General features: G+C 38.2%; 1 protein-coding gene across 1 annotated transcript in view; it reads right to left on the bottom strand.

The window, feature by feature from the left end:
• Positions 1–14,982, bottom strand: part of PLA2R1 (phospholipase A2 receptor 1) — a 116,974-nt gene that overhangs the window by 62,282 nt on the left and 39,710 nt on the right. Inside the window, 3 exon segments of the mRNA XM_060016699.2 lie at positions 8,104–8,216; positions 11,476–11,574; positions 14,455–14,612. Coding sequence (XP_059872682.2) covers positions 8,104–8,216; positions 11,476–11,574; positions 14,455–14,612 — 370 coding nt within the window.

Below are 14,982 nucleotides of genomic sequence, written 5' to 3'. Positions count from 1 at the left end.
TACATTAAATCCTATAACCTTCAGATAAAAACAGGACTCTAGTTTTTCCTGGTCCAGTTTAGAAGACGGCATTGTTAATAACAAAATTCAGCAACTATATCTTTTTTCTAAACCATGTACTCTAAGAAATTAACTCTGGATAACAGCATGCAATCTCTTGAGTGTCTGTTTCCAACTGATAAAGAAACAGAGATCTTTTTATATTCTTTGTCACTCACTGTTTGGCTTCAAACACTTAAAGAGTTGTGAAAACTCTGGCTTAACGGTAATAGAGCAGATGACCTCTTAAAGTCTTTTCTGGCCCTGTGTTTTAGAATTCTTCATTTGAGAATATTCCAGAGTTTCATACCTGGATTTTCTGTCTGGTTTACCGATGTTGTTTAATTTAAATGTTATTATGATTTAAGAAACAAACAATAACCATATGTACATATTTTTATGTATTTTTTGAGGAATTCAGTAAAGTAAAAATTGTTATTCTTCAGAAAAACAAATGATAAAATATTTTGCTTATAACCTACTTATAAAATCAAAGTCTGTAGGTGAATACTACTTAAAAATCAGGAAAAAAAATTTCCCATCAATCCTTTAAAAAGGCAAGCGATCAAATGTTTATTTTCAATGTAAACCAGAAAAAAACAAGTGTATCTTGAACTTCTATCAGTTTGAGAAGAATCTGTTGCTCATGGTGCTAAACATTAAATTTTAATTTTAAAAAAATGCAATTTGAAGATAGCAATGCATTTTTTGGGCATACTTGACACATTTTTTCATTTCAAAGTAAATATTTTATATTTCAAAAATGCACACTTTGAAAAAGGTATTTTATGCTTAAATCTCTAATTGAACATTATATTTCTTCATCAGTTTAGCCAGTGACATATGTAGCTGAAAAAAAAAAAGATGTTTCTTGTCTGTGAATAACACAGTAGTTAGCAGAAATCAGTAATTAATGACTGTGTTTGCGGTACCTAAGACCAGAGATTGAAAAAACGTAATGCATTGGAAGTAGCTTCACTAGAGAGCCATTTCAACTTAAACAATATGTGTATGTATGTATATATATATATATATATATACATACATGATTTGGTTAGGAGGGACTCAGCTTTGAGCTGAGTAATTGCAATTGTATTTCTCCCAATAAAACACTTGTTAGCACTTTTGATACCATTTTCAAATAACTAACTCTATTGCTGAACTAATATTAAAGTGATAAATTGCTTTCTTTTAAATGAAGAATGGCAGTAGAATATCAGTAGTTTTCAAATGGGAGGCGTGTCATGACCACTACTGCAAGAAGTTTCTGACGGTATTCCTCAAGAACTAGAAATGTTAAGTTTTTTGGATATTGTTTCTTTCAAAAGACTAGAAGAAAAATATAGAATTAGAAAATACATCTAAGATGTACACAAGAAATAAACCTGGAAGAGCAATGCAAACTTTTAGTGGCAGTTACCTTTGGGAAGGGAAGAGAGATTGGCGGGGAGGGGGCAAGAGTAAAGGTAAGGGGGCACTTTCACTTTTTAATCGATGTTCTTCTGGCTTGCTTGCATTTATACCAATGAGAATGTTTCTATTGTGTAATTTTAAAAAGGGTAACCAAAATGTGTTTTTTTCGGTACGCGGGCCTCTCACTGTTGTGGCCTCTCCCGTTGCAGAGCACAGGCTCCGAACGCGCAGGCTCAGCGGTCATGGCTCACGGGCCCAGCCGCTCCGCGGCATGTGGGATCCTCCCGGACCGGGGCACGAACCCGTGTCCCCTGCATCGGCAGGCGGACTCTCAACCACTGCACCACCAGGGAAGCCCCAAAGTGTGTTTTTAAAAAGTAAGTTAACTGCATTCTACCAAAAAATTAAAAACTGTTAGAATTAATAAATGAATTCAGCAAGTGGAGGATACAAAGTCAACACACAAAAATCAGTTGCATTTTTATATACTAACAATGAACAATCTGAAAAGGAAAATAATTCCATTTACAATAGCATCAAAAATAATAAAGTACTGGGGAACGAACTTGACCAAGGAGGCAAAAGACTTGTACACTGAAAACTGGAAAACATTGCTGAAAGAAATTAAAGAAGATACAAAGAGTCCATCAACAGATGAATGGATAAAGAAGATGTGGCACATATATACAATGGAATATTACTCAGCCATATAAAGAAACAAAATTGAGTTATTTGTATGAGGTGGATGGACCTAGAGTCTGTCATACAGAGTGAAGTAAGTCAGAAAGAGAATAACAAATACCATATGCTAACACATATATATGGAATCAAAAAAAAAAGGTTCTGATGAACCTGGGGCAAGACAGGAGTAAAGACACAGATGTAGAGAATGGACTTGAGGACACGGGGAGGGGGAAGGGTAAGCTGGGACAAAGTGAAAGAATAGCATTGACATATATACACCACCAAATGTAAAATAGATAGCTAGTGGGAAGCAGCTGCATAGAAAGAGGGAGATCAACTCTGTGCTCTGTGACCACCTAGAGGGGTGGGATAGGGAGGGTGGGAGTGAGACGCAAGAGGGAGGGGACATGGGGATATATGTAGACATACAGCTGATTCACTTTGTTATACAGCAGAAACTAACACAAGTTTGTAAAGCAACTATACTCCAATAAAGATGTTAAAAAAATAAAGAAGCTACAAATAAATGGAAAGACATCCCATATTCATGGATTGGAAGATTTATTGTTAAAATGTCCATACTACCCAAAGTGATCGACAGATTGAATGCAATCTCTGTAAAAATCGCAGTGATTTTTTTTTTGGCAGAAGTAGAAAAATTCATCTTAAAATTCATACGGAATTTCAAGACATCCTGAATAGCAAAAACAAGCATGAAAAAGCAGAATGAAGTTGGAGGTCTCACACTTCTTGATTTCAAAACTTACTAAAAAGTACAGTAATCTAAACAGTGTGATACTGGCGTAAAGACAGACATATAGACCAATGGAATAGAATAGAGAACTCAGAAATAAATCATTGCATATATGGTCAAATGATTTTCCACAAGGGTGCCAAGACCATTCAATGAGGAAAGGACAGTCTTTTCAATAATAACGTTGTGAAAAGTGAGTATCCACCTACAAAAGAAAGAAGCTGGACTCTTACCCTACACCATTTACAAAAATTAACACAAAGTGGATCAAAGACCTAAACATATGAGCTAAAACTGTAACACTCTTAGAAGAAAACATAGGGGAAATTTTTCATGGCGTTGAATGTGACAGTGATTTCTTGGATAAAACACCAAAAGCACCGGCAAAAAAATAAGAAAGGATAAATTGGACTTAATCAAAATTAAAAACTTTTGCACATCAAAGGACACTATCAACAGAGTGAAAGGCAACCCATGAATAGGAGATAGTATTTGCAAATTATGTATCTGATAAACAATTAATATCCAGAATATATAAAGACTCCTACAATTCAATGACAGAAAACAAACACTTCTGTTCAAAAATGGGAAAAAGACTTGAATAGACGTTTCTCCAAAGGAGATATAAAGATGCCAATAAGCACATGAAAAGATGCTCAGCTCACTAATCATTAGGAAAATGCAAATCAAAATCACAATGAGATACCACATCACATCCATAGGATGGCTAATATGTAAAAACAGAAAATAAGCAAGTGTTGGCTAGGAGGTGGAAGAATTGGAGCCCTTGTGCACTACTGGTGGGAATATAAAATGTTGTAGCTCCTATGGAAACCAGTATGGTTTTTCCTCAAAAAGTTAAAAATAGAATTATTATATGATCCAGAAATTCCACTTCTGGGTATAGTACCCAGAATAATTGAAAGCAGGAACTTGAAACATATTTGGATATTCATATTCATAGCAGCATTATTCACAATATCCAAAAGGCAGAAGTATCTTGTGTGTATCAATAGATGAATGGATAAACAAAATGTCGTATATCCATACTATGGAATATTATTCAGCCTTAAAAAGGAAGGACAGGGCTTCCCTGGTGGCGCAGTGGTTGAGAATCTGCCTGCCAATGCAGGGGACATGGGTTCAAGCCCTGGTCTGGGAGGATCCCACATGCCGTGGAGCAACTAGGCCTGTGAGCCACAACTACTGAGCCTGCGCGTCTGGAGCCTGTGCTCCGCAACAAGAGAGGCCGCGATAGTGAGAGGCCCGCACACTGCGATGAAGAGTGGCCCCCGCTTACCACAACTAGAGAAAGCCCTCGTAGAGAAACGAAGACCCAACACAGCAAAAATAAATTAATAAAAACTCCTACCCCCAACATCTTCTTTAAAAAAAAAAAAAAAGGAAGGACATTCTGACACATGCTACAACATGGATGAACCTAGAGGACATCAGGATAGGTGAAATAAACTAGGCACAATAGACAACTACTGTATGATCCTAGTTATAAGGTAACCGTAGTAGTCAACTTCACAGACACAGAAAGTAGAATGGTGGTTGCCAAAATCTGGGAGCAAGGGAAATGGGGAGTTAGTGTTTAGTGGATACAGAATTTCAGTTTGGGAAGATGAAAAATATTTTGGAGCTGGATGGTGGTGATGATTGTACAATAATATGAATGTACTTAATGCCACTGGACTGTACACTTAAAATGGTTAAAATGATAATTTTGTTATGTATTATATTTTTCCACAATATTAAAAAGTTAACTGTAAAAGTGTTTAGGGGATATGGTTGCAAGAAAACGGCAGAGCTATAAAAATGCTTGCAAATAATGCACGTTTAAACTTAGGGAAAAATGAGATATTGCAGCATTTCTCATTTGGGGCAAAATTCTCAAAATCGAATGTCATTTGGATTATTTTGTACAAATATTCCAAGGCTGATTGATCGAAGGTTTAGATATATATGCATTTAGACAATTATCCATAGTAACTCTGGAACTCAAGTTTTGCATTCCTGCTCTGTCTGAAAGCAGGTGGCCAGGCCTAACAAAATTTTCTAACAGCAAGCAAATAAAATTCTGTTATTTGGGAATAAGGGTTTGTTTTTCTTCCCCTCTCTCTTCCACAAAGTGTTAAAAGTCCTAGGCCAGGAGCAGTTGGCCCGTAACAAAAGAAGGACGTAATTTGTAGCAGGTGGTTCTAATTGTGCCCGTAAAATCTCTTGCTCAGTTGTGCAGAAGAGCAGAAAATCAATTAGCAGCTACAAGCTTAGGTACTGGTGAGTGACAGGGGTGTCTTAACTCAAACAGGAAATCAGTAATGGAAGAAAATGATTACCAAGGTTGCTAGTGGATACTCCTGGATCTGAGGAGACTGTCCATCTACTGCCCAACCTTCTCAGACAAAAGATGCTGTTGAAAAATACTCGAATGCGAATTGTCACTCAAAGAACAGTATGCCGTGGGTCTTTGTTTCTTATCTGATAAGGTCTGAATGAATAAAAATCAAGAGCTTAGGACACTTCCTGTCTTCAACTTGTATGTCTCAGTCTTGAGTCATTGCTCTGGATGCAGACATGTTTGCAAGGCAGTGTTGATGCATGTTAACTGCCTGGGAGAGATGCCTCACTGGGACTAACATGTAGTACTCGGGGGCTTGACTGGTGACTGAGTAGCATGCCAGCAAAAGGTCACCTGGGGGGCCTAGGAGGTCGAGGAGGGGATGAAAACAAATTTACCCAAGCTATAGATCTATTTTAGAGTTGGACTACACATCAGCTTTGGCTACTGAATAGAGTTTATAAAAAAATTTATAGTATTCACAGCACACTCTCTTATTCAGTTTTGGGGGAAATGAAACATAGTAGGTTGTTTTCTAGACTCTTGCTATCATTTGCATGAGGTCCCCAAAGGATTCCTAGAAAATGAAGTGTTTGAACTCTAACAGGTTTCTGCCTTACTTGGGTCACTTTGGCACTATGAGTTATCTGTAATGTCACTTTGAGTTTGTCCATTTATTGTGTTATTCCACTTTCTTCACTTGTTTCATGCGTTTATGTTCTATCTCTTTTGCTGCTGGCCTGCAAGTGGTACCTGGGCAACTGCACTATGCCTTTTATTTTTTTTTTTGTACAGCATGCCAGTGTTTAATATGATGCCTCTCACAGTATAGATATTCAATAAATAATTTTCTAATAAACTTTTTTTTTTAATTTATTTTTTGGCTGTGTTGGGTCTTCGTTGCTGTGCGCAGGCTTTCTCTAGTTGCGGTGAGCGGGGGTTAGTCTTCCTTGCAGTGCGCGCGCTTCTCATTGCAGTGGCTTCTCTTGTTGTGGAGCATGGGCCCTAGAGTGCACAGGCTTCAGTAGTTGTGGTGCGTGGGCTCAGTAGTTGTGGCTCGTAGGCTCTAGAGTGCAGGCTCAGTAGTTGTGGCACACGGGCTTAGTTGCTCCGTGGCATGTGGGATCTTCCCGGGTCAGGGCTCGAACCTGTGTCCCCTGCATTGGCAGGCAGATTCTTAATCACTGTGCCACCAGGCAAGTCCCTCTAATAAACTCTTGACTGTTGATTTTTGCATAGTCAGATAACATATGAAAAGTAGTTAACACAGCGCCAGGTATGATAGACACTCAATGAATATTACACACAAAAAAAGAAAGAATAAGATGTAAAAACAGGTGAAATAATTAGACCTTCTTCTTCAGTGAAAAACATTATAATTAATGAAAGAGCATATCTTCATTGGTCAAGATCATGACTAAAGTCCAATGTTGACTCACTGACTGGAGGACTTCTAGCCCAAGGTACTCTCGAAAGCTTGTGGGTGGGTGAACAAGGCTGAGGATAAAGGCTTTCTTCTGCCTGGTAGCTATTCTGGGAAGGAGAAAGGAGAACTAAAAACAACACTGAGATACATCAGAAGTGGTGCTGTGCCCCGAAGAAAGGGTTTCTTGAGCATAAAATTTTTCACCTGGCAATTTATTTTGCCAAATGCGGTCAATCTGTCCCTCTGTGTGTGTGTATGTGTGTGTGTATATGTGTGCATTCCTGTGCATTGTTTGGAGGAAAGACTGAGACAGAAGGTAAGAGGTAAGAGGAGGAAGGAAACACTGGCAGCTTTGACGTTGACGTCCCATGTGGGGAGAGCAGAGAAAGCACACAGAATTCCTCCTACAGGTTAGACCTGCATGTGAAGGGGTCTCTAGATAAAACCATAGCACCAGTTGTCCTGATTCCTGGTCTTCAACAGATTTTTTTTAAAGGCAATGACCTCGGTAAAAAAGCAAGCGACTTGCTTTGTGGGTATAATTTTCCACGGAACCACTGAAGAGTTCTACCTTGATTCTGTCTTCAGCCTGGAGGAGTCTGTCTCCCAGCTCTCACTGTCCTCCTGGCATTGATAATGACACTGAGGTCTCTTCTGATGTTGGTACTTTTATCCCTTGCTACACATCTGTAACATGTTGCAAATTGTATGGAGTGTGAAAAGGGCACAGTTTCTCTGTTTGTATGGTAAAGATACCTGTGCATAGAGAAATCTAAATCTAAACAAACGTAGACCTAAGAAGCACTGGGGAAGCATTTGAAAATCCTCCACAGTTTAGTTTTACTTACTTTTGTTCTAAAAAAACTCCACATGACTCATACACATTACATTTAAAAAACACTTCATATTTAAATAACATATTTCTTTTCTATTGCAAGCACTTAGATAAAATATCATTACAACTGAATATATTAGCAAAGCTAGGTAATTAAGAAATCTTTATGGAAAATAAAAGACATCTTAAATTTTACTATTTGTTACTCAAAAATCAATTTAAAATTAACATTGTAGGGGCTTCCCTGGTGGCGCAGTGGTTGAGAGACCGCCTGCCGATGCAGGGGACACGGGTTTGTGCCCCCCACATGCTGCGGAGCGACTGGGCCCGTGAGCCATGGCCGCTGAGCCTGCGCGTCCGGAGCCTGTGCTCCGCAATGGGAGAGGCCACAACAGTGAGAGGCCCACGTACCGCAAAAAAAAAAAAAAAAAAAATTAACATTGTATGGTTTAAATTCATCTAAATCAATAATTTAAATAACTTAATACTCTGTTGTACAGTACACTTTAGATTTTCACTAGTTACTGATTGTGGCTAGATTTTATCATCCCAAGAACCCTCACGGCAAAAAAGCACTGCATGTTTCTGATAGAAAATTTCTATTTTACCTGTTTGTAATGGTTACAAGTGCAGGAGGACAGTAGTAACCACTGGAGGCGTGGTCAAAGCTTCGAAGGACGGTGTCAATTTTGTAACAGAATCCACCATGTCTCTCCCATCCCTTAAACAAGGAAAATGAAAATTAAGGACACAATCTGATTTAGTTAAACAGTAAAATATATATATTTTTGGTGTATTCTCATTTACCAGTTTCTTCTCTGACCCACTCAAAACTTGAATGTTTGTCTTGATATATTTATATTTATTCTATCTGCCATTAGCTACAGCCACTTCTACATTTGTTTAATTAATGATTAAAACCTAAATGTTTTAACTAATTTAAAATCTTTAAGCCCAAAACCTTAAAAGCAAATTAAAGAAAAGGGACATTCACTCAAGATCTCTCCTTCTCTCCTTTCCTCTTTCTCTCTCTCTCTCTCTCTCACACACACTCTCTCTCTCTCTCTCCTTCTCTCTCTCTCTGTTCAGACTTATAAGATTTACTGTAAATGGTTCCTATGGGATGGTAAAAATCGAACATGTTGGCTTTAAGGACAGAATGCATGAGTTTGAATCCTGGCTCCACCATCATGTGACCTTATTTAATCGCTATGTGTCTTAGTTTTCTCCTCTGTAAATATGGATAATAATAGTATTCATGGGGTTGTTCTGAGAATCAGGGGGAGAAAATGCAGGCAGAGACCCCAGAATAGAGCCAGGAACTCAGTATGAGCAAAGAGGACATAAGTATCTAGATAACACTGTACTGTTTTTGTTGTTGTTGTTGTTGTTGTTTTTTAAGGGTCTTTCATACTGCTTATTTCATGTTATCCCACTGAGATTAGGGACTTAGATAATCTAAGTGAGAGACTTGTGGATAAACTGGCCTGGAACCTAATTTTGGTGCAATCCAGAATGGTTTTGTCTGGATCGTCAAGCTTCCAAATAGAAATTGGCTAAAATATATATATATACTTTTTGGTAAAGATTACTCCTTAGTCAACTGGCTAGCCTCTTAGAGAGAAAGCAAACAAGCTTTGGCACCTAGACAAAAAATGACAAACGTGTATGGCTAAGCCCTGGGAGCAAAGAAGGGTGGCTCTATTCTTTAAAATCATACAGTACAGGAGACATGGGTTCATTAGTCTTCTATATTTCGACTTAGTTATTTTAGTTCTTTCTCTTCCAATATTATAAAATCATATCACTTCTATCAGTCTATTTTTATGTATTCACCAGTTTTAAAATACACTTCATTTTGTGTCATGCCAATACTTGCCAGATTTTGATCAGATATAAAACGATTTCTGCTATACTACTCAGAAAATGTCTCAACCTTGCAGTAAATTAGAGAAAAATCTTATTTTAGAAATAAGCTATTTTAGTTCAAAACATTATTAAATGAGGCGTGGATCACAGGAGCACCACATCCAGCCCGCCAGGATGTGCTCTGAATTCACTCCCTTAACTTCTCTCTCCAGCCTTATCTGTGTGAGTAATTGACAGTGTCAGCCAGAACCCCTCCGTGGGTCACTCCAGAGGGGGCAGGGAGGTTAGACTGCTTTTGTATTTGGAAGGACAGGAGGAGGAAGGCTGACAATTTGACCTTTCTGACAAAGTACTCCTTCTTCATTACTGGTTTTTAGATCATAGGCTGCTTAGCAAAACAAAAAACCCAAGAACTTGAACAGGCTCAAGGAAAGAGGGGGAAATGTGGCATAGTAATAACCGGAAAACAAAGACTCTACTATAAGCCTTTGTCCGCACAATGAAAGCGGGAAGAATAATTGATTGTATTTGTGAATATCCTTTGTACATGAGATGCCATTTCATTTTACATGAAATCATGATGGTGACAGTACTGAAACGTTGCTCATATTATCTAGTCCCCCAAAGGTGACTCAGATGGAAATAAAATTTTAAAAAATTTCTGCTTTGAAATTATCCAGACTTATTTTGTAAGTTGGTTTTGCATGTGCAGACTGTGTAGAGAATTGCACTGAAGCAGATGGCTAAAAGAAAGGAAACTTTCGAAACCATATTCATAGATGCATAAAGAAATTAATGGAATTTCGCCATAAGAGTAAAGAACTGGCTCTGAACCCAGAATCCTTAAATATTGATAAGGCTGGTCAGAAAGAGGGAAGCAGTATACAAAAGTTTAGATAGAACATCAGTTGTTTCTGCTGTGTAAGAAGTTAATTACTCTTTTGACACAAATAAAACATGTTGAGTTGCCTTGAAAGCCACTGTAGGATGGATTTTTTTCAATATTTCTGAGCAGATAGAGATTAGATCAGTGATCAGTAATAACTAATTCAGGAAATGTAATCATTAGGTAAGACGTCTGGTCACGTGTCAGCTATGGCACAGGTATTGTTCAGCTAAAGTGTGAAGAGTAACTAATATGCTTACACATGGATGAATGAATCAAATGCAGTTTCTGAAGAGAGGGGTTATCGTTTAATTGGAACATAAGTAACTGGATTAGAAGAGAAAATAATTAAAAGAGAATTGCATAAAAACAAGATTTGTGAACATTTTGAGACTCACAGAGCATAAAAATCTCCAATAGTTAAATCCAAAATTTTTAGGTGTGTGTGTGTTTGTGTGTGTGTGATGAGAGAGAGAGAGAGGGAATGCATGTGCTAAGGACACTGATAGATAAATTGTTTGTAACACAGCAGAATATTGAATGTATTTTAAGAAATTTAAGACAGATTATTTTCTACCTTTAAAGTTTAAACCTAAAGTATGTTTTTTTATTATTTTTAGTACTGAAAATAGTACTTTAAGTACCAAAAATAGTTTATTACTTAAAATACAAAGTATTTTTATTATCCCTTTCCTAAATAACAAATGTGTTGCAAACATGCATTTCTCTTTGTTATTGTATTTTATTCAAATATTCAAGTTTAAGAAAAGTGAAAAGGAAAACAAGACTCTGGGTGCAGAAGGTCACTCTCTGACTCAAAGGAATGCATTTGCTTTCACTCTGACAGTCTTCATTGGAAGACAATGAAAACCGCGTGTGAGACAGTGTATCACATGATAGGCATTGTTTATACAGATGGTATAACAGGATCATTTACATTTCTTATCTCAAAAGAAAACTAGTCTTGGGTGGAAATAGATGGTAAGACAACAATCCTTCCAAGAGCTGTAAATCTTTCATGTGCCCCTAGCTGATAATTGTTTGGTTTGTTACAAGAGCCCACTCAGAAAAAAACGAAGGGAAGGAAAGAAGAAAGGAAGGGAAGGAGGGGAAAGAGAGAGAGGAGGAAGCCAAGGCAGGAAAGAGAGGGAGAGAGATTCACTTTAATTTGATGGTGGATAAATCAGTCTGGTTATGAAGTCCCTGCAGTGTTCACAGCTCTTACCTTTTGGCAACCTGATTCAGTGTCAGAAAGGACACGGCCTGTTTTCTTACAAACGTAAAAAAGTGTTTCTTTGCAATTTTTAACTTTCCAGTGTCCCTCCTAAGAGAAAAAATATTACAAGATGAATGAATACACTCCATTATTGATGCTGATAATCAAAGTCAATAATTCTGAATTAAAATATGATTAATAATGCATGTTTCAAGGGGGCGTAATGTGTCAGGATCTTGTGTTAGAAAAGGTTGATTCTCTACATACGAGTGGGAGGTCTGGCTTTACATTAAACTGCTCTAAATATTTTGTTAAAGATGGGATAAGTAGTGATTCTCAATCTTTTGTGTGCACTGGAATCACCTGGAGGGGTAACTAAAACACAGTTGATTGGGATCTGTGTGTCTCATTCAGTAAGTCAGGTGGGACCTGAGAATTTGTATTTCTAACAAGTTTTTAGCTGATGTGAATGCTGCTGGTCTGGGGGCCACACTTTGAGAACCACTTATATGAAACTATTCCCCTGACCAAGTGAGAATGCTGCTTCTTCTCTCCAATCACTTCTAGGTGTTAAATTGAATGCTTTGCTGCTTACCTGATGCTGTATAAACCTGATGCTGGGGAAATGCCTGGAAAGCACCATGAATCACCCGAGATAACATTATCATAGCTGAACTTCATGTTCAACCCCCAGTACCCTTCTTCATCACGAATTCTCCAAAGCCCCACTCCATTTCCTCTTTATATGACGGGCAGATACCTTCATGTCTTCTCCTAGTTCTAATGAAGGCTGTTCTCATATCCTTCATTGATGATGAAATACAATAACTGCTAACTGATTAAAATTTTATCCTCCCAAAGGATTTTTTATTTTAACACAAACCAGACCTTTAGGCTAAAACCACACAATTTAAATTTTCACACAATTCAAATTCAAAATTTAGGTATCTCAGGCATGCAGGGTTTTAGGTGAGTAGAGAGCTCTTCCATGACCCTCAGAAACATACTATGTAGGAGGCTGACACCTTCACCTGTAAGAGCAGCCTTGTAGCCCATCCCCATGGAGTCTCCAGAAAACCATGCAGTTATAGGATATTGTCAGGCACACTGTAATTGCTTAGTAACTATTGGATGGACAGATGAATGGCTACCAACCTCTCAGATTCAAATTGAGGTATTGACCATGTTTAGGTAACTAGTTAATTATAATAATTACATTCATATTGAGTTCAACTTTAAGGGAATAAGTGTTACTTTTTATGCATCTACTGTTTAAGGAGCTACTGAGTTGCTAAAAAGGGGCCACAAAATACCACATTTACAGCAGCAGCATCCTAACACATCCAATAATATTAATACCTATCCTCACTCTCTTAAAAACAACTTCTCGGTCCAAATGTTGGCTCCTGCTTTGTGAATATGCTAAGTGAAATACCCACGTCTGTCAAATAAAAAAGGAGAATGTCAATAGGAAACTAAGATCACCTTAATTATATCAAAACTAATGAACCAATAAAGCATCAAATACTGTAGAATAAACTACAGTGGTTTTCAGCAGAGTAACACCCAAAACAAACATTTGGAGAGGTCATTGTTCCCCCTCAGGTGTGACTCTGAGACACTGCCTGAGCACTATCATTGTAACTGCATGGATTTGTGACAGCCTTGAAAGATAAAACAATGAAATGTGTCATAAAAGTAAGTGCTTAAAAAAAAAAAAAAGTAAGTGCTTAGACATTTCCCATGTTTGGCTGGCACAATCACTTTGTCAAGCTACTTAAGTAACATTTAATAAACTGCTTCTTGGGGGAACTTGATATGGTATCCCGGTGTCTTAAAAGAGTAAGCATGCCTACCAAATCCCAATAACCTCCTAAAACTTCACCAGTGAGCTCAGTAGCCATCTGATCAAAGAGATTGTCTATTCTAAACATATAAAAAAAACCCTTCAAATGGCTTGGGATTAAACAAATTCTGTATAATCAGAGGTTTTAGATAAATGAGAGACTAGCACATAAAGGTAAGTGTAATGTTAAGGTCACTGGGACCATCACATTCATGTGAAGAAAACAGCAAGGTTTTCCATTGATTTGCAGTTTTCAAAGAGGTTACATGCAGTGTTGAAATCCTTTTATGTTAAGAAGATAATGGAGCTTAAAAACCATCACCTTCCAGAGTAATTTCCGAACTCCTTGGTTCTTCCCCTCATCTTCACCAGGGTGGTCAGTGGCACCCCCATCCACCAAAATGGTGGTGCTCAAAACCTACCTGTCTCTCACCCCCACGTCTGCTTTAGCAACAATTCCTGTCTTCTAGAGGATCCTTGAATCTGTCTTCTTGTCTCCATATTCACTACTCTAATTCAACCACAGGAGTAGCCTCCAAACTGGTTTCTCTGCTTCCACTCTCTTCTCTCCAATCAATTCTCTATGTAGCAGCCACAGTTGATCTTAAAATGTAAATCAGATCATGCTTTCATCTACTTGAAGCCCTTTAGTGGGTCCTATCCCAGGCCTATAAGCCTCACATTTTTGCATTCTTCCTGCCCCATCTCCTACCACCTTTCACCGTCCATACCTCCACACCATCCTGGTCTCCTTTTTGATTATCAAACATGGCAAGCCTTGGCCTGCCTTTGGGCAGCTGCCCCCTGCCTGGAATGTTCTCCTGCTCTTCAAGAGATTTTTTTTTTGTTCAAGTCCCAGCTTAAATGTCACCTCTTCAGAGAGCCCTCCTTGACTGTCTTGTCTGAAGTAGCTGTCCCAACCCAAGTTTCTCACCATCTTGAACCTATGTCCTCAGAGCTATTATCACAACTATAATTACCATGTGGTTTTAGTGTGTATATGTTTTACTGCTTAGCGTGGAAGCCCCAGGAGGAGCAGGCACTGTGCCTGTCTTGGTCTCTGCCACAGCCCAAGTCCCTGGCACAGGTGGCCCTCAGTACAAGTCCAGCAAAGTGAGCATTGAACAAATGAATCAACTTACAGATTGCTCCGCTGAGACACATAGCTGGCTTGTATTTGGAAAAATTTGGGGCTCAGGTGTGTGCCAATTAGTAAAGATGACTGAGGAGCCATCAGACCATTCAAAGGAAACTGGAATTTTATTGTTGCTCAAACCAATCCATGTTTCTGATGCATTTTCTGCAAGAGATAAATGTAAATTACTTACAAGAATCCTAGTATCTGCAAAGGTGATAACACAGAGGGGCTATTACCAATATATACCACTTTGCATGTGATTCCTTCTTTGTTTCTTCTTGGAATGAAACCTGTTTAAGTTTTGGTATAAAATACCTGCTTAAACCCTTCCCCCCTTAATCTATCTAGATCTGCTCAACATAGGCCTTATAAGTGAGGCAGAGTGTCAGTGAAAGCCAGGGCAAGGAGAAAGCTTAAGCAAGTCAGATTGCCAGGACTCTAGTTAGTTCGTGCTACAGTATGGAAAGTAGATCTGCAAAGTCTGGTTTTTCTTCTACCCCGAAAAAGCAAAAATAGGAAGGTCAATCAAATT

This window comes from Delphinus delphis, chromosome 7 (assembly GCF_949987515.2).
Source record: "Delphinus delphis chromosome 7, mDelDel1.2, whole genome shotgun sequence".
Taxonomy (NCBI): Eukaryota; Metazoa; Chordata; class Mammalia; order Artiodactyla; family Delphinidae; genus Delphinus; species Delphinus delphis.
Note: the sequence above shows the minus strand (reverse complement) of the source record. Positions and strands in the feature narration are given on the sequence as shown.